General features: G+C 36.5%; 2 protein-coding genes across 4 annotated transcripts in view; one reads left to right on the plus strand and one right to left on the minus strand.

Annotated features, from left to right (window-relative positions):
• Positions 1-13,197, plus strand: part of AFAP1L2 (actin filament associated protein 1 like 2) — a 92,039-nt gene extending 78,842 nt beyond the window's left edge. Inside the window, exons 10-19 of the mRNA XM_087964518.1 lie at positions 202-306; positions 921-1,132; positions 3,661-3,806; positions 4,779-4,890; positions 5,160-5,399; positions 7,711-7,864; positions 8,298-8,462; positions 9,184-9,377; positions 9,791-9,913; positions 10,116-13,197. Of these exons, the coding sequence (XP_087820644.1) occupies positions 202-306; positions 921-1,132; positions 3,661-3,806; positions 4,779-4,890; positions 5,160-5,399; positions 7,711-7,864; positions 8,298-8,462; positions 9,184-9,377; positions 9,791-9,913; positions 10,116-10,142 (1,478 nt within the window). The 3' untranslated portion in view covers positions 10,143-13,197. The remainder of the gene's footprint in view (positions 1-201; positions 307-920; positions 1,133-3,660; positions 3,807-4,778; positions 4,891-5,159; positions 5,400-7,710; positions 7,865-8,297; positions 8,463-9,183; positions 9,378-9,790; positions 9,914-10,115) is intronic.
• A 3,665-nt stretch (positions 13,198-16,862) lies between these two features.
• The window catches only part of VWA2 (von Willebrand factor A domain containing 2), a 40,379-nt gene continuing 36,745 nt past the window's right edge, over positions 16,863-20,496 (minus strand). The window contains exons 14-15 of one of the 3 annotated variants that reach the window (XM_087964517.1): positions 18,845-18,967; positions 16,863-17,914 (exon numbers count right to left, since the gene is read on the minus strand). In XM_087964517.1, coding sequence (XP_087820643.1) covers positions 17,850-17,914; positions 18,845-18,967 — 188 coding nt within the window. In that variant the 3' untranslated portion in view covers positions 16,863-17,849. The remainder of the gene's footprint in view (positions 17,915-18,844; positions 18,968-20,496) is intronic. The other 2 variants (XM_026670331.2, XM_087964516.1) reach the window with 2 other exon arrangements.

Consider the following 20,496-nt stretch of genomic DNA (forward strand, 5'->3'; position numbering starts at 1 on the left):
CCTCTGTGAAAAACAAGCTTCACATTCAGAAAATAACAGAAATCATGGCTTGTTTTTAAAAATATTGGATTATCAAAAACTTGGTTATTCAAGTATTTTTCATACTGTTGTGAAGGTGGGTCACATATTAAATTGCATCTGCTTTATAATGATCATTTTCTTCAGCAATAGAATTTAATTTGTGGCTTTTTTATTATTTAGCGAAGAAGAAATGCACACCTGGGTTAAAATTTAGCAACCTGATGAATCTTGGGAGAAAGAAGTCTACCTCCCTGGACAATCCAGAAAGATCTTTGGATACCTGCAGTAAGTAACTTTTATGAACTGCACATACTTCTCTGTGTTTATTTGAATTGCTGCCACCTGCAGGGAAGACAATCCTGGAAAATGATGCAAATGAGAATTGTAGTATAGCCATTGTGACTGACAAATAATAGACAGCATGCCACCAATGCTCTTTTAGGTCTTCTTGTAGAAAATCCATAGAGGATATAGTAATACCTTTGGGACAATTCTGACAGTCACTCTAAAATTCTTCTTGTTGTTTTTGCAATGTAATCCAGTTTTGACCATTAAGCCATAACTTTTTTATATAGCATAGGTTGTATTTGGTTGGGGATTGAAAGGTGGATGGTGATGGCTGTGTTTTTATCAATTAATTAGTGACAATAAGTGCTTTTTAATATCCGAATTTGGATTTTAGTTTATATAGTGGCATGACTAACATGTTCATTGTATTATAGGATTGAAAGCAATATTAGAGGTCTCTTAGTTTAGCAGCCTGCCCAGGGCAATAAAATTATGTATGTGAGCATGTTCTTATTCACTGAAAACAGATCATCTCTAGAGGGGATTGAAAGAGTATTCTGGGCTCCATTAAGAAAAAAAATATTATGAAAACAACATTTCTTTCTTCACAGCATATTTAAATGTACTGGTGAACAGCCAATGGAAATCCTACTGGTGCCATGTGAAGGATGGCCAGCTCCACTTCTACCAGGATAAAAACAGAAGCAAAGCAGCTCAACCAGCTTTGAACTTGGTGGGCTGTGAATTCATCCCAGATCCAAGCCCCGACCATGTCTACTCATTTCGTATCCTGCACAAGGGTGAAGAATTGGCCATGTTAGAGGTATGGATGCCATTCTCTCCAGAAGCTGGTAAACACAGTTTAGTAGCCATTCATGGGAACCTATCACAAGGCTGTGTTGGAACCAATTTAAAGCTTGCTTTCTTTGCATAGAGACAATTTAAATAACTTACGTTACCTATCCAAAGCTTATTTCATTGAGTAGCATACAAACATAATACAGAAAGCATGACAGGGAGCAAAATAAACTTTTAATTTGTTTTCCTTACATTTCAACCAAATTAATCCAGAAGGTAATTTATTGTGAGAAAATAGTACCGGTAATTTTAGCTGAAGTACTATAATTAAAAGAGCAACTATAGTGTAATTTTAAATTTTAACACTAGTAATAAGTATTTGAAATATTTGAGTTCCCAGAAAGAGATGACGGGCACAGCAGTATAGAACCATTTTTCCCTTTAAGGACTATTCCTTTGGAGAAAATCTTTGGGTTGTGATGCTGGTATAACAACAGGGTCAAAACTTACAGTAAGCAGCATTCTTTGTGTCCCTTTTTTCTTATTCTCCCTTTACTTTCTTGTTTTCTGGGTTCATTGGCTTCCCGGATGACCCTACTTTTAAAGTCTATAGAAATCTTAAGCTTTTTTCATTGATTGGCCATTTATGTTTCCTCTCTATATTTGACAATGCCTAAAATAACACTACTTGTTAGATCTGTGAGGGGGAAAAAAAATCCGTTGAGTACTATATCAGCAGTTTGATAGTTCAATAAGTCAACTGTGCATTCAAAAATAAATAAATAGGAATCTGCTTTAAATGATTCCTTGCCCAGAACCTTTTGTTCTACCTCCCACTATTCACTTTTTAGTTTAATTTTTTAAAAAGTTCAGGCTGAGGGCCCAATTTCTTTTCTCCATGTTGACTGTTTCCATGCTAGCTCCACTTCCAAATGGCATATTCTTTCTCTTACTCATGCCTACAAACATACATGGGAAACAAAGTACTTACATTTATAACATAGGAATGATATTGTGAGGTCAAGAATGCTGGAGGGAAGGGTAAAAAAAGGAACAAGAAAGTAAAACAACTGTGGGAGTATCTAAAATTGGGCCAAGGTTCGCAGCCTGTGCACAGATTGCAGATATATAATGTATAGTTAGTGGGTGCTTTACCTTATGCACATAGTTTATTTTAAAACAATTTGTGACATTGAATACTGTCAGCAATATTCATTCCCCCCCTTTCTAGAGTTCTGTTCCAAGTATTATAGAATCTACATTATATATAGGGATGTACAGTATAAATTCAGATTTCATCAATTCTAATCTTTTTTAACTTTCATTTTTTTTTTGAATGCACAAGTAATAAATGCAATCTTAATCTCCATAATCTCCCTTGAGTTATATTTAATTTCTCCTGGAGGAAAAGTTGATTTGAAAAACAAGTTGCTTACCTCTATTGCTTTCACTCAGAGTTGTTTTTTCCCCCCTTTGTTTATTGCTAATCTTAGATTCTCTGACATCAGCAACATTTGAGTAGGAGGAGGAAAATGTGACAAATTTCCTACATTTTGTAGTGGGAGGAATGTTTTCAGCTAAGGGTAGGATTGACAGAGAGACTGAATATGTTTTGTTTTTAGCAGTAAAATTGCTGACTTTGATGGAGCCAGAATAAGGACAACTTCAACAGTTATTTCAAACTAGTTTCATTCACAAAATTAAGGTATCATATGGATTCAGCAGTTTAGTTCAAGGCAATTAGAAATTATAAAATCATTTCTCATAGATTTTTCATGGTGCTTGTTGAATATTTTTCCATAGGATCCATAGGCTCACATAAACCTTGTTACTTATGGGAGGCATATAATATCAGAATACACATACAAAAGGCTGACATCTGTATCATGTTGTACATTACCATTTTTTTTTCTCGATTGTAGAGGATGTCTGTGACACTTTCCTTCATGTTTCACCACCAAATTTCAATATTTATTTTAGGACCTTTCTGGTGCAGAAATGTTTAGAAAATCAAACTGGTGCCACCTTCTGGAGAAAAAGAGAAAGATCTTTATATGAAGTGTTTTTTTCAAAATTCTGGCATATTGCCCCTCCACCTCACCCCACCCCCGGGCAGCTAAACTCTCATTTATTATTCAGGACAAATCCTACCTTGAATATAGAGTTTCACAAATATTTTAATAATGAAATGTTTATATGGGTCTGTGAATCATTGAATTTCAAGCACATATAATTTCTTTTCTGTGGGATTTTGGCAGAACATAACTTCCTAGCTTTCTTCTCCCATCCTAACTCTGTTCTTTCTTAAGTAAGGACTCTTTCAACAATGAGCAAATTTGTGTACTCACTCTATTCAGCAAAATAGTTTGACTCTTCAGAAAATATTTTTGGGGCATTGCTGAGTAGATAAAGGTTCAAAGTTTGTCTTTTCTTCTGCTTACTTTAGATCCTAATCATTGGATTAGAAGGGTCCACTGATTAGAGATATATTAAACCACTGATTAGAAAAAAATTGAACCATAATTGATGGTTCTATTTTCATTTATTTAATAGACAAAGTCTTCTGAAGAAATGGGACACTGGCTTGGTGTCCTTTTGTCAGAATCTGGCTCTAAAACAGATCCTGAGGAGCTTACTTATGATTACGTTGATGCTGACAGAATATCCTGCATTGTCTCTGCAGCAAAAAACTCATTATTGTAAGTTACTATGTTAGCATGTTTGCCATTCAGAATCTGTTTCCTTTTGGTGGTTTCCTAGTATATCTATTGATTCTGCTAAATAAAAGTTTGGGTGGTTGTTGTTTTTTGACTGGGAAATAATCAATGCAAATTTCCGTAAGATTTTTTACTACTTGTAGAAAGAAACAGTTGGAATAGAATAAACACTACTATGTAAATATATCCCATTCAGAGGTCTCCAACCTTGGCAACTTTAAGACTTGTGGACTTCAACTCCCAGAATTCTCCAGCCAGCATAGCTGGCTGGAGAATTCTGGGAGTTGAAGTCCACAAGTCTTAAAGTTGCCAAGGTTGGAGACCTCTGCATATATGACACATTCAAAGGAAATTGCTATACTAAAGAAAAAGAAATAAAAAAATATGAATGATTACTTTCCATGCTATGTCCCCAAAAGGCAACCTTTGAATGAAGATTCCACCCCTAAAAAGAGAGATTGGACAGGGGGGAAATCCTATTTTCCCATTGTTTTAAGGAAAATATTTGGGGGAAACAAATGTGTGAAAATACAAATTGTATTTATCTGAAATGCAACACTTGTGTTTATCTCATTTATTTATTTGATTTCTATAGCCACCCATTTCTCTAACTTTCCAACCTGAAGCTTACCACATATTTTGAGACTGAAACATTTGGAATCAAAATTAAAATTCTTGGGAAACTGTAGTGGGCTCCTTGTTGCATGATTACACAGGTGTGTGAAATACTTGGCCACTTGTCAGTGTTTTGGTCTTTGTTGTATATTGCTTCTTTGGACTTTTATATGGCAACTTCTTAATTGAACTGCAATGTCTTGGATGTCTGGTAGAAGATGGAAGTCAGGAGAAGTGGCCACATCCAAAGATAGACAGTAACTGTCAGTATTTAAGACCTGTCACTGCTGATGGTGGTTTGAAACCCTATGATAGCATGTTTGCTTTCATGTTTTTCAGCTTAATGCAAAGAAAGCACTCTGAACCCAACCCTTACATTGACAACCTGCCAAAGAGAATGGGGAACCAAGAAGAACTGTATGATGATGTGGACATTCCAGAGGCTACCATGGTGAGATTTTTGCAGAACTGGCTAGTTTGTTTATCATTCTAAAGCAGCAGTCATTGAAATTTGGGGAGGGAGGATTGCAAAGTGATTTTTTTGTCAGTAATATTTAAAGAAAGTCATGCTGGATTGCTAGTATAAATTCATAAATGAATGTAAATCCACATTACAAGGTGTAACTGTTGAATTCATACTGTCAAATAGACATTTCTTATTCTAAGCAGAAAATGCTTCCTTAAGTGAAATTATTATTCAGAAAATGCCATCTTTTACAGGATGCTGTGCCTCCAAATGGAAGTAAATGTGAAGGGGAACAAGACAGAGTCTATCTAGACCTCACTCCAATGAAATCCTTGCTGCAGGGAGCTGGCTCAAAGCAGGGTCAATTTACTCCTTCAGCATCTCCACCTTTACAAAGATCTATGAGCAAGAGCTCAGTGGACTTTGAAAAAGACTTGTCCATGGTGCAAAAAGAACCAGAACTAAACAGAAGTGCAATGGAAATTCCAGAGCAGGTGCTATAGAGCAATGAAGTTTTATATATTCTTACAATACCCTTCTCTAGACTGACACATTCTATACATATTGGGTCTGCAGTTCCCAACATTATTAGACAGTATGGCCATCTGGAATGATAGAAATTGAAATACAAAGATGGCAGGTAATGGAAAAAGCATCTACTTAAGGCTTTGGATAGCCATTGTCAGTGATACAACAACTAATCTCATGTGAAGGGGACAAATAATATTCTACCCTTTCCTAATGATTCTGAAATAGAAATAGGAATAGGACTAGAATAGAATAGGACTAGAATAGAATAGGACTAGAATAGAATAGAATAGAATAGAATAGAATAGAATAGAATAGAATAGAATAGAATAGAATAGAATAGCAGAGTTGGAAGGGACCCTTTTAAAGATCTTTTAGTGTTGGAACATTCACAACTTCTGGAGGCAAGTTGTTCCACTGGTTAATTGTTCTGTCTAATTGGACAGAACAGATGAAATGAAACACTCTGATGATCCTGAAGGGAAAAAGACAGATAGCAAAAACCAAACTACTGTCCTTTCCCTTAGTTTGAAATGAGATACTTACAGTAAAGGATGTTGTGCATATTACAAGGAGCTAGTATCGTTAGGAAGTGGGCTTGGAGCTTTTGTAGTAATGTGAAATTTTGAAGCACTGAGACAGCTCCTGGTAAGGTCAGCCATTGTATTATCAGAAGTAAAGCTAGTACAACCTTCTGTATCTAAAGCTTAATCAGGTAGTCTCAGGTTATGACGGTAATTGCAACTGTAATTTCTGTTGCTAAGTCATAAAGCACATTGTCACTTGACTCAGCAATAGAAAACCCATCAGCCCCCTTCTGTCATTAACTGAATCCCACTGGTTGTTAGACGAGAATCCACCCTGATCTAAGACATTCTGCCTAACCCCAAGCCTGAGCAAGGTAAGAGACTGTCTCCTCTTGAGCACTTCTGAGACTTAAACCTCACAAGAAGACTGTACCTGCCATTCTCCAAACCATGCATGGCCCTTCTCATGATGCTTCAGAAGGCTAATTCGACCTTTCTAAAGCATCGTGAAAGGGGCGTACATTATTTGGAGGATGGGATGTGCAGTCTTGGGGAGAAGGCCTTGTGCAACCAGCAGCTGCCTTTCATAGGACCAAGCTGGCTGCTTCTCAAAAGCAGGAGGAAGAAGACAGCCACTGTCAATTAGGCAGCTGGGTTCTGTATTGGGCTTGAAGCAGCACAAGCATCACCAGAGCTGAAATAGAGGCTTGGAGGCAGTGACATCTAGACGCGACTGCTGAAGGCCCAAGGCCTTTACTTTAGTCTAAGTGCCATTGGTTCCACCATTGCCTCCCAGGACTGCTGCCATGCAGGGTGCAGAGATTGAAGGGAAATAGGCAGGTGGGGGAATTGGAGTGTCTCTGCAGTTGTAAATGCAGGTGGGCTGCCAAGTGCTTGAATTTTTAACATGTCTGTGGGGGTACAACTGCCATAACTTTAAAGAGTGGGTGTAAATAACAGTCAGTGCCACCGTAACTACAAACCAAGCACTACCCATACCATTTACATCCTGTGTAACAATTCTGGTTGTCATTAACCCTGCTAGGTTCAACACTTTTTTTTTTTCAAATCCAAGGCTTTCAAAGCATTTTTACAGACCCAGCAATGTACTTGTGCTGCATCTAATGGGACCTCCAAATGATTTTGTTCCTTGTTTAAAGATAGTCTTATTCCTAGAATTAGCTCGTTTTAGGACATTTTCCGAACGGAGAGTTACACTTTGCTGCAGGTCACTCTCCAAAAAATAGTGGATGCAGCTTAGACAAAACTGGACTTTTTTTCTTTTACAGCTCCTTTAAATTAAACATAGTTCATATGACAAACTTTCTAGTCATGTATTTAAACATTTTCTTCTTTCATATTAAATATTTCAATTAATAAGCATTTTGGAGATCTCTGAGGCGAAAGCTTTTTGTAGACAATGGTTACCTTGGAAATTCAGATGATACCGCTCTGTTTTCAATGGTGGCCTGTGTCTATTTATTTATTTTAGGTTTTTTTTAATCTTGTCTTTATTATTTTTGATAAATAACTCAAGGCGGCAAACTTAATACTTCTTAATACTTAATACTTCTTCCCCCTCCCAGTTTCGCTATAGTAAGGGAGGGTGAGGTGGTTTGGGTTGAGAGAAAGTGACTGCCTCACCCAGCTGGCATTAATGTTTAGGGCAGGACTAGAAGTCTTCTGGTTTCTAGACTGATGTCTTAACCACTAGATCAAACTGGCTCTTCTCATCTTATTTCTTGAACAGAGACCTCCAGACATAGATGAGCTGCCACTTCCATGGACAGGTACAGTAAAAATCCAGACACAACAGCAGCAAATTGTATTTCCTCAGAGTGACCCCACTGTGGTTATGGCTGCACCAAAGGAAAAAACAGAAAAGCCCAAAGTGATGAATCCAGGTAGGTAGCAATAGTATCTCTTTCGTTCAAGTTTTTATGATGCAATTGGATCGTCTCTATTTATGGCCACTTTACTAAATCAGAAACCTGATCTAGATCTATAGGCTAACTGTTAGCAAGAATTTAGTCAACGGCAGGCTAATTTGGGGCATCTTTTATTATTTCTCTGATACCTTCTTAATTTACTAGCTTTCTCCCTCCTGCCTGACAACAGGCTAGGACAGAGTCCTTCTACCTAATGGTTACAGAAAGGCTTTTGTAGTCAGCTCAATTTTTTTGGATCTGAGGCTGAGTGCTTCAAGTAGCTCAGTAGATAAATGTAGATCTGCTGTTACTCTTTTTCCCCCAATTGTATTCAACCATTGTATTAGTATTTGTAGTTTCTGTCACTGGGAAAGATTCCTGCATTAAGAGAATGTAACTAAATTCACAGTCCCTGTAGAAACAAAACTAGGCAAGAACAGGACGGAGGCTGAAGTGAAGCGATATTCAGAGGAGAGAGACCATTTGGAGAAAGACAAAGAAGAAATCCGCTCTCAGCTGGCAAAGCTTCGAAAAGAGAAAAGGGAGCTGAAAGAGATGCTGATGAACTGCTCAGGTAAAGTTCCATTGACCATCTTATTTTCATTCCCTGGTGCTTGGTGTAGAAGAGGCAATTGTTTTAAGCATTAAGTGATGTGATTGTGTTTTATGAGACTGCTGGATGATGGCTGAGTTATCAGTAAGTCCTTGCCCTGCTTGATGTTGGTACTTCAGAAGAACAGCTTCATATAATCTGGAAAATAACAGATTACACTATTTTGGTTCATTTGATAAGTAGCTCTTCTTTTCTCTACAATCATCCCTAGCCTCTTGGAAGTATGTAATGGTCCAAAGAGTGCCCATGAAAAGAAAAGAAAGCATTTAGAATACTTTATATCTATTTTGCTAATCTGCACTCCCAGTTTGATTTTCTAGAATCTGTTCAAGTTTCTTAAAAACCATAAATGGTTTGGGATTTGGATGCCTTAAAGACCATCCCTGCCATATATTCTTACCATATAAAAAGGTTTTGCCTAGTGTCTTATTGCCTCTAATGTTAATTTTATTATTTTTTTCTGTCCTGTAACAAAAAAATTGAAGGGAAGGAAAGGATAGACACCAGAGAAGAAATCCATGGAGCTAGACAGATGAGATAGATCACAGAGAGCTAGAGCTAAAAATAGAACTAGAAATAGAGATAGAGACAGTGACAGAGAGAGATGGATAGATGGATATAGATATGAGAGAAAGTGAGATAATTGATTGCATTTTCTATATCCCTATTCTTCCCTTGGCAGATAAGAATAAGTTGTCTACAATGGAACAGAAGCTAAAAGAGATAGAAGAAGAGTGTAAGAAGAAAGAAGATCAGCGTGTTGACTTGGAGCTAAAGCTTGTTGAAGCAAAAGAGAATCTCAGGAAAGCAGAGTCTGGTCCAGTTACACTTGGCACCACAGTGGATGCCGCACACATGGAAAACGCAAGTCCCAAAGTATGTAGCCTGTTACTTTGAGAAACAGAAGGATGCTTGTCCGCAACTTGTTCATATACTGTATGTGTGTGGCAAGAGTTCTGTGATTGAATCTTTTCTCATACTTTAAAAAATAGTGTAAGCCTTCAATTCACAAGAAGAGCTTTTGCTTCGCTGATATTGTAAGACATACAATACTCATTAGTACTTTGGCAAAAATTGGAAAGAATTCTAGCTTCATTCTTGCTACATGAAAGCACAACACCAGAATCAATTATTTCCATAAATTGCCAAAACCGAATGCAACATTAATTTATACTTCCACACTCCACATATTCACAACCTGAAGATTCCATAAACTCTTGATATGCAATTGATATAATTTAAATTAAAATAGTAAAGTAATCACTATTCTCTTTTTCCCTTAAATATAGATGAAAGTTGCTAATCCTACAAGTAACACAGAAAATTCACCTGTCAATTCAGCAGTGGCATTAAAAAACCGTCCTTTATCTGTCATGGTCACAGGGAAAGGAACAGTTTTGCAGAAAGCAAAGGTAAGGCATCTAGGAAGCATGACCACTGGAATTATGTAGCAAAAAAACCCCAAACCCACCAAATTGGCATTCTGGGTTTGGTAGGTCATTGCACCTGGATGGGAGACCACCAGGAAATATCAGCTCTGTAGATTACAAAAACACTGTAGAAAGTAATCACAACTTAAGCTAATGAGCACTTTTTTCCTTCTTTTCTTTGCAGGAATGGGAAAAGAAAGGTGCTAGTTAGGAAATCCTAGCCTCAAGAAAAGACTGAAGACTCAAATTAGTTCTTTATGGACTACAGAAGCCAGTAGCAAAAATGTCCAGATGAAGGAAGCATGGCAAGTGGGGAACTGTATTATACTGTCTGGAAGAAACAATGGACTTTGGCCAGATGCCAGCATGGCCTTCTTTAGACTAAGGCTGTTGCTCCTTTTAGCAGACTTGCACTGTGTAGCTAGGACAAACAACCCACATGGAAAACAGTACTTCTAATCTTACTGGTATCCTGAAACTGTTGCTGTACATAAGGAAGCTTTTGTCTACTTTTAGTATGGTGTTTTATAACTGCACAGTCTAGGATTTGTCATTAAAATGACTTTTAGTTGGACCTGTTTAATATTTCTGTAAGCATAGCAAGGCGTGACAGGAAACAGGAGATAAAGTTGAGCTTCACACCAGCCATTTCTTTAGGAGAGAAGTTTTCTTAACCAAATTTGAATGATGCTTCTGTGGAATTCCAATTAAATGCAGCTGTTCTGTCCAATACAACATCCACAGGAGAAAGTTTTAGTTGCTCAAGTTCAAAAGTTCAGCTGGCACACCAAGCTTATTCAGATGCCCTAATTTCAGATTAGGTGACCTATTGCTCAGCATAGGGACCTTATATGATCCATGGAATTGAACATGCCATTTATTTTATTAATTTTATTACACCAGTTAAGGCATCCGGCTAGAAATTAGGGGATTGTAAGCCCTAACCCTGCTTTAGGATTAAAGGCCAGCTGGGTAACCTTGGCCCAGTCATTTTCTCACAGTCCTAGGAAGGAAGCAATGGTGAAACCACTTCATCTTGGCAAGAAAACTGAAGGCATTAGTTGCCTGGAGGTTAATACTGAATCAAAGGCACAAATAAAAATTTACTTTACTATCAGCTTTAGTTTTGGAAAAAATAACACAGATGAGTTCCTTCTTTAAACACTTGCAGTTGTGTGCATTTAAAGATGTAATATGTAAAATGTGTCTAAGGCAAGGGATGAGTCCAGTGCACTTCAGGGACATTACTACTTCAGGATAGGAAATAAGCATCAACTGCTTGTCTTTGTATTCTCTGAGGTCAGTTTCACTGCAGGAGTTAATTTAACATATTAAGTTCAGAAAAATACAACATAAATTCTCATTTAAAGTTAGCATGGATTCTAACATTCCAGATTCTATATTTTATTCTTGAATAGGAGTAATTTTTCATGATATATGAACAGAAGGCATCATTGCTAAGTAGCTACTGTCAGGAAAGTACCGAAACCATTTAGTGGGCTTTTGATATCTGAGCACCATTGCAGACAATCATGATTCTGTGCAATAGATGTGCCATCTTAATTATTTGCTTGTTGCAGAAACTCCAGACATCAGGTTTCTCCTTATGATGGATCGAAAGCATTGCATTGCCTTGGCAACAAAAGTATCATTTATCATAAAGAAAATATTAATGCTTTAGATAGGAGTAGGATTATCCTGGTGTAACAACCGGTTTGCTAATTGCTGCGTGCGCATGCACAACTATCGCAATTACTTACCTTTAATGTTCAGGGAAGTAACATAGCTGAGGTGCGGCAATCCACTTACCGTGCAAATCAGCTGAACAGTTCTAGGTGAGTACAGCGCAGGGGTGGGCAGTCCCACATGATCATCGGATCAAACTGGTTTGGAGCCAGCTGATCATCACAGCTAGGGGTTCACCTGAACTGGTTCGAAACGGGAAAATCCTATCCCTGACTTTGAATCAGGGATGTCCAACTTTGGCAACATTGACTGCAGCTCCCAGAATTCCCCAGACAGTGACAATTGTCAAGGTTGGACACCATTGCTTTAGATCAAAGGTCTTTAAACTTGGCAAGTTTAAGACTTGTGGACCAACTCCCAGAATTCCTGAGCTAACATGACTGGAGGAGGAATTCTGGGAGTTGAAGTCCACAACTTTTAAAGCTGTCAAGTTTGAAGATCCCTGCTCTAGATAATACTTATATCTATAGTCAATACTGATTGACTAGCGTTTGTGAAATCAGTGATCTTTCTGCTCTACCCTGTGCCTGGGTTATTTTACAGCATCTTAGCCAGAGTTTTTTTCTCTTCTGAACTATATATATGGGCTGCTCCACCCATCAGAAGCCCTTTGCTCATATGTGTATACAATTTCAATTCTAAGAATACATCTAAGGATTTGACTGGCTTATCATATATTTATTTTTAGGCATCTAAAACTCAAATACCTCTCGTTGGATTACATCAGGAAGTAGTCTGAAAAAGTGGGTGGAAAGTTGGGATTAGCAGCAGAAATAAATCTCTAGCAGTCTTCAACTGTTGAACTGTTGTTTGTAACCAACAGTTCAACCCTGTGTGAACCCTGTGTGATTCTTTGATATCCTGAATGACCACAAATTTAAATGCTGCAGGTGTTTAAGGACTTTGTCATATTCAAGTAAGAATACCTCTTAGGTTTGCAGGCTATCTAAGCTTACCCAAGGGTATCTAAGGCTGTGTATTAGTATATGAGAGTGGCATTTTATAGGCAACATGCATGCTTAAGGGGTTGCAGGACTATTTGAAAAAAGGACCTTGGATCCAACTAGTTGAAGAGAGGCAAGTAGTTCATTAATGAAACCTAAGACTGCTCCTGTATATATGCCTTCAGTGCTGGTAAACAGTGTTTTGTGATGTTTGTATCACATGTTATAAGCAAATATTGATGTGTTAGAGTGAGAATGAGTTTAAATGCTGGCAAACTTTGAAGCCCTGACAATTAGAAGAATCAATAGAAAAGGTACTAGAGGAGTAGCAACTGATTCATTTACTGCACTCAGTTCAAATAGGTCACTTTAGACCACGTGTGTCTCAACCAAAGTACTATGGCTGATAGTGTCAGCCAAAACAGAGGAATTCAAATCAGATCCAAAGCTTTCTTTTAAATAACCATAGAACTCTTATTATGTTCCTAGCTTTAAAAAAAAACTTTATTGTACAAGTGTCTTTTTAGTCAGTTGCCATTTCAGATGAATCATTTTTAAATAAAAGTGTTGGCTGTATTTTAAATGTGTATTTGTTTTTCATTCTCATCATTACATCGTTAAGCTAACAGTTTCCACTGAATGTCTGGTTTTGTTTAAGCCTACAAAATTGAACTTTTCAACTTTTTACAGTTATTAACCTATTCCAAAATCATTTAAGGGAGCCTCCCATTTTTTAATTTTTCACATTTTTCGCATTTTGTGCATTCATATGGTATGATATGTTCTTGTCCTGTAGGGGACACCCTTGTAGCAATTTTAATAGAATGCATTGATAATGAACTTTTACCGACTATAAAAAGATTTAAGAATTCTTGAGATATATGAATTATATAGAAAAGAAAAATGCTAATTCAGAGTAGCCTGAGAAACCTTATACTAAAAATGCATACTTCAAGGCAGTGATTTTAACAGGGATATTTCCCAAGATGCCAACAAAAAAATCCTCCATACTAGTTAGTTTAACAACTACTAGTTCCACTGATAATAACCAATTCATACCATAGAGAAACTGGGCAGAGGATTGTAACATGCAGTTCTGACATGTAAAACTTTCTGGGACTTAAACTTAATGCTTCAAAAGCCAAATTGTCATTGCTGTGACTAATAAATAAACTCTCAAAGTTATTTATATGTGGTCTAAAGCAATCGCAGCATTCTTTGGTCCTCAAGATCTGATTACCTAAAAAGATCCATTGCTACAGTCTTACATTACACAAATGTATCAGGATGCTTTAGCATCTACCCCTTCAAACATTGGTATTCTCTGCTCTAGGATTCAATCTTGGAAGCTTTGAAAAACATATTGAACTGAGCATAGTTTTCACCTGGAATGAACTTCATGGTGCAGTATTTTCATGGCCAAGTTCAGAGCCAGCCCACCCATTAAGGAGAGTGCTATTCCCCACCTTATATTTCAAATCCTGCAAGATTCCAGAGTTGACTAACAATTGCTCCGTTTTGTTGACTCCATGAAAGCTACATAATCTGTGCTAGCCTGTCCTAATTTAACTAGTCAGCCCTCACCTCTGTGTCAAGAAAGCTTTGTTTGCCACTCCAGCACACAACAGATAAAAAACATGCTATCTTCTCATTTCAGGTAACAGGAACCTGCTTCAATTCATTAACGTACACATTTTTCACTCAAAGTTTGAGGAATCCAGTTGGAGGAAACCACAGTATTGTGTTTCTAATGAGACACAGAGGGAATTGGTATGAAATGAGTATTCCTACAAGAAATAATTTTTTGTCAGCTTAAGAGTTCAAACCTACTTTCTCTCAACTCCATCTTCTTTGTATTCACTCCTAATGTTATTACCGCTCATCAGCATATTCTTAAAAAACATATGTTGCCTTACCACAGAGTGGACCCACATATCAAATGACTGCAGCATGTTAAATATTTACTAAACATACCAACATGAATTGCTGATGATTTTGATCTACAAACAGGTTAATCAAGCAAAAATGACTCTATGTACTTCTTTTATTCCCACATATGGGAAATATAATAAGAGAAGAGAAACATCTTCAGAATCAGCAGAAAAAAAACACCAAAAGCTTAGCAGCTGCATTTCTGAACAATATAAAATCTTCATTGGCTTGCTTGTAAAAAAAGGTGCAGAATTTTACAAATAATGCTATTTCTTTAATAAAAGAAAGCCTGCCAGATGGATACACTGCTTAGCTAACTTAGGCTGAAATCATAAAACCTTTTAGTGATGAGTAAACCTACACTGATGGGATTTACTTTTCAGCAGACACATATAGGATTGCAGGGCTACATAGCAAACCATTATCTAGGGAGCTCTAAAATAGATTGGCAGCAGTTACAAAATAACTTGCCTTCCAGATATATAATTTCTGATGGATTTCTTGCCAAATGATATTCATAATGCAGTATTTCTCTCCATCCCTTCCCATCACTGCTCTAATTCTATATCAATTCTATATCTATCATACGTGTTTCTCACTAAATGCACCAAGCACTTTGTGTGTCTAATCACATTTGGCCAATAAAGAATTGAATTCATTCATTCATTCAGATCAGCCTTATTTTTAACTTGATCACTTTCTGAGTATTCTTCAGTGAAATTAGGGAATTTGGTACTGTAGCCACTACATTTTACCAGGCAAAAGCTTTAACACAACTTTTATCTGGGGAAGCCAACGGATCATATTCTAGCTTTAATCTCTTGGGATATGTTCAATCAAGATCTAAAAATAATTTTTTGAAGCTTGATACCTCAAATACATCTCAAATGCATCTCTTAGGCTCGGAGGAAGGCAGATCCTAGTAAAGAATCTGGCTAGTAATATTCAATTATTGGCTTAAACTCATCTATCAGCCCATTGGCTGCATTCTATTTTCAGTGATACTTGCCCAGTATTTCTAGGTACCAAAAAGAATGAATCAAAGAGGCATGGCTCCCTACATTTTCTCCCTGATTCTACTCCAACTATCAAAGCTGTTCTTTCAGCATTGTTAAGGAGAAATATTAGACTCCCTGTGGCTCTTCATTTCTGCTCTTGTATCATACAAGAAGTAGAATTAATAATGCATGTTCTTTTATACTGCAGTTTAATGCAACATTGCATCGGGATCTTATTTTCCCCCCTATTAAGAAGCAATACCTGGAGAATCTGTCAGTTACCATGTTGAATGCCAGTCACTGATTAGATTTTTATATAACCTACAATGTTGGGAAACTTCGTAATCTAGCATCTCAAAGCTTTGGCAGGGAACTCACAGTAAGATTTCAGAGGGATTGTAGTACAGACTTATTTATTTATGTTGATTCTCTTTTTTCTTTTTCTAAAATTTCATCTTTATTTGCTAGCCATAATAAATAAAAATGGATGGATTTTACTATAATTTTGGATGTGGGTGGAAGCCAGCAACTTAAGATGATTTTTAAAATAAGAACAGAAAAATTTATAGAGAATGTATCTATCAATGTTACCACCATTCCACTGTACTCTACCATCTTTGGCTTTGCAGACAGTATATTTTACATATCAATTGATAGAAAGCAACAGTGAAATGGTGCAATATCCATATTTTTATGTTTGAGAGTTACTTCAAATCTGTTTTGGATTGCTATACAACAAAAAAGCTAGATTAGATAATCATCTCTAAGTTCTCATCATCACTTCTATAAATTCTGGCTTTTGGTCTTTAATAATAATTCTGGACAGTTAAAAGTTGTTTTGGTATCTTCAATTGCGGAAACATTTACAGAATCCAAGGGCATCATATTTGAGCTGGGGGAAAAAGATGATCTCTAGAAAACAGCATTAAAAAATAGTCTTCTGTATTTATCTCTTTGCTGCCATCAGTGGTTGTCCAAATTTCCCAACCAAGATATGGTATACCTAGTTTATATTATAAAACAAGTTTCAAGATAGTTAGACAGTTACAATTCAGAGCTGTATGAAGGCACTTTGGTTTACATATGGAGAACTAAAACATATAATACCTATTACGAGTATCATTAACTATGCATTCTGCTTCCTTTTCCTCCACCAGAATGCCATTAAAAGATGCAATGTAACATAGAATTGCAATTTCTTTGTTACCTTGGAGAAAAAAGATGAAAAGCAAAAGTAAGAAAAGATTAAACACTGAATAGTTTGTTTCACTGAATTGAGGCATACATCAGTAAATTCACACATTTGGCACCTAATTTTCTTCTCATCTATGTTTCCATTCGTGCTACAGTAAAGTTGCACTGTTAATATTTGTTTCTTAGCTGCAATTTCAGCATGCCAGCACTGAACAGTCTCTTCCATTATAACACAAGGCAAACTCTTGTTTTTGGGGCACTACAATCCTTCTCTAACTGATTGATTAGATGGCTGATGATACATTCTATAAAAGCACAGAACTTAATTAAGTTAACCATAAGAACAGGATAGAGATAACCACAGATACCTCTTTTTGCAGTTAATGATAAACTTGGCATGGCCCCAAAATGCCAAGAAATGGTTGGAAATGGGAGTCCAATTTATCCCTGCTTTGGTCAAAGGGATAGAACTTCTAATTAAAGGAAAAAAACTAAAGGAATTGCAGTTGGAATTGGGAAGAAAGAATGGACCAGCCATGTAAAACCATGGATACAAGCCATTATCTTTGTTAATGATGGTAGATTTACCAATCTCTAAAATCTTAGAAAATCGTAGATCTGCACGTCATTAAAATGTGCCCTAATCATATTCATTCCATATGTTTGGAAATAAACTCAGGTTTTACAAAATCAGTCTTCAGTGATCAAATCTGGGTAAGTATTGTCATATCTACCAACTTAAGTATAGCTTTTGTAAGCCATGTCAGAGCATGTCAAGTTATACTACTGTTAAACTTTGGATTTATAGCAAACATTACATAGAATTAACATTGAAAAAATAGTATATAGCACATAAATATGCAATATAAAAATATGTTAGATTATTAGTCACCTTATTTTCGATTACAATAAGATACTTTTGTGCAAAACATTTGTGCTTAGAAGCAGCATACTACTTGCAAATGTATATTTCGCTTTCCTGATAAGTATGATTTTAGTAACTAAAGTCACAAGTTCTTTTGTCCGTTTTAGTGCATCTAGTCCATGTGTCTTCTTTTTTTTTTTTTTAATACTGGTGAATTCTTTATAGCAGCCCCAACCATCTCAATTTCGATGAGTATGGATCATTGAATGTTTCCATGATTGTGAAGTGTCACTGCTTTGTATTCCTGTATTTTAAAAAAGGAAAAGTAAACCTAATTATTAGTTCTCACAGCCAAGTACTGAGTGCCTATTATTTTATGCATGCATAACCCAACTAATTTATTAACAAAATATAGGTTAGAAGATCTATTAGGAGCCTTAAGAGAACTTTAGAAAGACATGAATTCCAACAGAAGAGTAGCTCAGTGTGTTGCTCAGTGGCCCTTGGTGCTGTCTGAATGCACTGATGATGTTACCTTGTTGGGTTATAAATCTCCAAGAAAATAACTAAGCCCCAAAAGCATGAAGGGTCCCACATGATGTCAGGTGAACGTGAGCTATGTTTTGCATACTGAGCTTTTTTGTGATCAAGTCTTTAAAATATTACTAGAATAATATTGCAGAGCCAGTATGAAACAAATATTCAGAGTCATCAGCTTTCAATCATCAGTCACCTAAAAGATGCCCTTGAGTTTCCCAGGCTCTTCAGAGAAGATGGTTGGTGCATCCTTCACAGACAGAACAAACTGTTTGCCAGATGCATTTGCAGAAATTCTGCTCCTCAGCAAAACTAAATGACAATCAGCCAATTGTTGGTGTTTTATATTGTTATTAAGTTAGCACACCTACTCTTTTGGAATAAAGCCAGCAAGATCTGAGCAAAACAAATACAATTAAAATCAAGCCATGTATGCTTGAAGGGACGTTGTCATGAATATATTAATTATACCATTTTATTATGCAACATTAAACACAGTGTTACATCTTAGCCTCAAACCCACACATCCCTTTTAGAAATGAAAAACATTAGAAATGTTTAGAAATAAAAGCTTATTTCCTATTTCCATAGAGAGTTTCCTTCATTTTTCTGTGTTATTGGGTTGAGAATGAGATCAAATAAATAAGGTAGCGTAGAATATTGAAGAAAAATGCCTGCTGGTTCAAACAATACATACTGTTTTCACAATGAGGTCCTTCCCAGCCTTGGCACTTACACCAGTAGTTACCATTTTTAGGAATACAAATTCCATAATTCATGCAGGGGTTAGGCTTGCAAATATTTACTGGCATTTTGGCTTCTGTAACAGAGAAAACAGAAAACAGAGCTGACTATTTGGGTGCAAATAATAAGCCTCATCTCTCGAAGCTGCATACCTGGTTTTGTTGCACATGTGGCAAATGGAAATCAGTGAGCACATCTTTTTGTGTTTGAAGGAGTTCCCCCGTGTGAAATTGGATATTGGAATCACAGCTAGCAAAGTAACCAGCCAGGATATGCAATTTACAGAATTTAAGAAAAGCAGATACATTTGGAGGCTATGGGAAATAAAAGGGACTTAAAGAAGAAAGGTGTGGATTCTACCACAAATCAAGAGGTTTACCTTAAAGATTTATTTCTATTTGTGGTGCTACCTTGAAACTCAACTGCTTTGAAACTCATCGAATTTGGTACTCAGTGTATTTTGACGTGAAAATTTTGTCCTAGTAACCATTGTTTATTTGGTACTCAGTGCACAAGCTAGAGCTTGTCCACTGCGACTACCTTGTGACTCACTACATGGGAAAAATTTGTTTGGTACTCATTGTTTTTGGTACTTTTCAAAACTTCCTGAACCAATTAACCAATTATATTGGCTCACCCCAGCCCAAAGTCAGAGACCAAAGCAATGCTTTATTGCTGAATACAGTTTAGTGTTATCCCTTATTTATGGCATATTTTAAAATGTAGAATTATTGTTTAATATCTTTCTCTTTATGACTATTATATTCCCTTCTTTCCCATATAGGATATGATAATCTATTACAGATGATCCTTGTTTAAGAACCATTCATTCAGTGACTGTTCAAACTTGCAACAGTGTAAATGAGTGATACCTACGACTAGCCCTAGAGGTTCTGGCTGTTGTGGTGCTCTCGTAGTCACATGATCACAATCCAGGTTTTATGAAGTCACCTGGATTTCCAACCATTGCAGCATTCCATGGTCCCATGTTAGCAATTTGCAATCTTTCCTACCAGCTTCCCACAAGCAAAGTCAATGAGAAAGCTGGCAAGAAGTCATAAATTGTATGAGGACCTCACTTAAGTACCCGTGGCAATTCACTTAACGATGGTAACCAAAGATTGCCAGAACTGCCATTCCTAAGCAGGACAGTCACATAATGTCATTCTTTACAACCTCATCACTTAATTATTGAAATTCTGATCCCAAATACCATTAGTAAGCAAAGACAACAGTCTCATCCTCTACAAGTTCAATCGTATCAAGGACATTGTTTCAAAAACAAAACATACTCCTCTTTAATAGAAGAAGTGTTTTATCTATTTCCACAGTTATTCGTTGTTTTAGATTTTAGCACAATCCTAATTTATTTCAATGAAGTACAGAATAGAAATTCTTTTTTACTTCAAGTATATTTTTTAAAAAACCAGTAGCTATTTTAAAGTAATTCTTGTTGGACACGAATAAAGTTAAATATAGATCTTTTCATAAAGCATGGTAAAGTAAAAATAAAGTCAATGTTTTCAAGAGAAATGGCCTTAACACTGAATTTGATGTAAATTACATCTCTTTCTCACTTTTATATTTTACTGCATCTGCTGGAAG

The sequence above is a fragment of the Notechis scutatus genome, chromosome 4, assembly GCF_049901735.1.
Source record: "Notechis scutatus isolate UNSWTSFEM ecotype Mainland chromosome 4, rNotScu1.2, whole genome shotgun sequence".
Lineage (NCBI taxonomy): Eukaryota > Metazoa > Chordata > Lepidosauria > Squamata > Elapidae > Notechis > Notechis scutatus.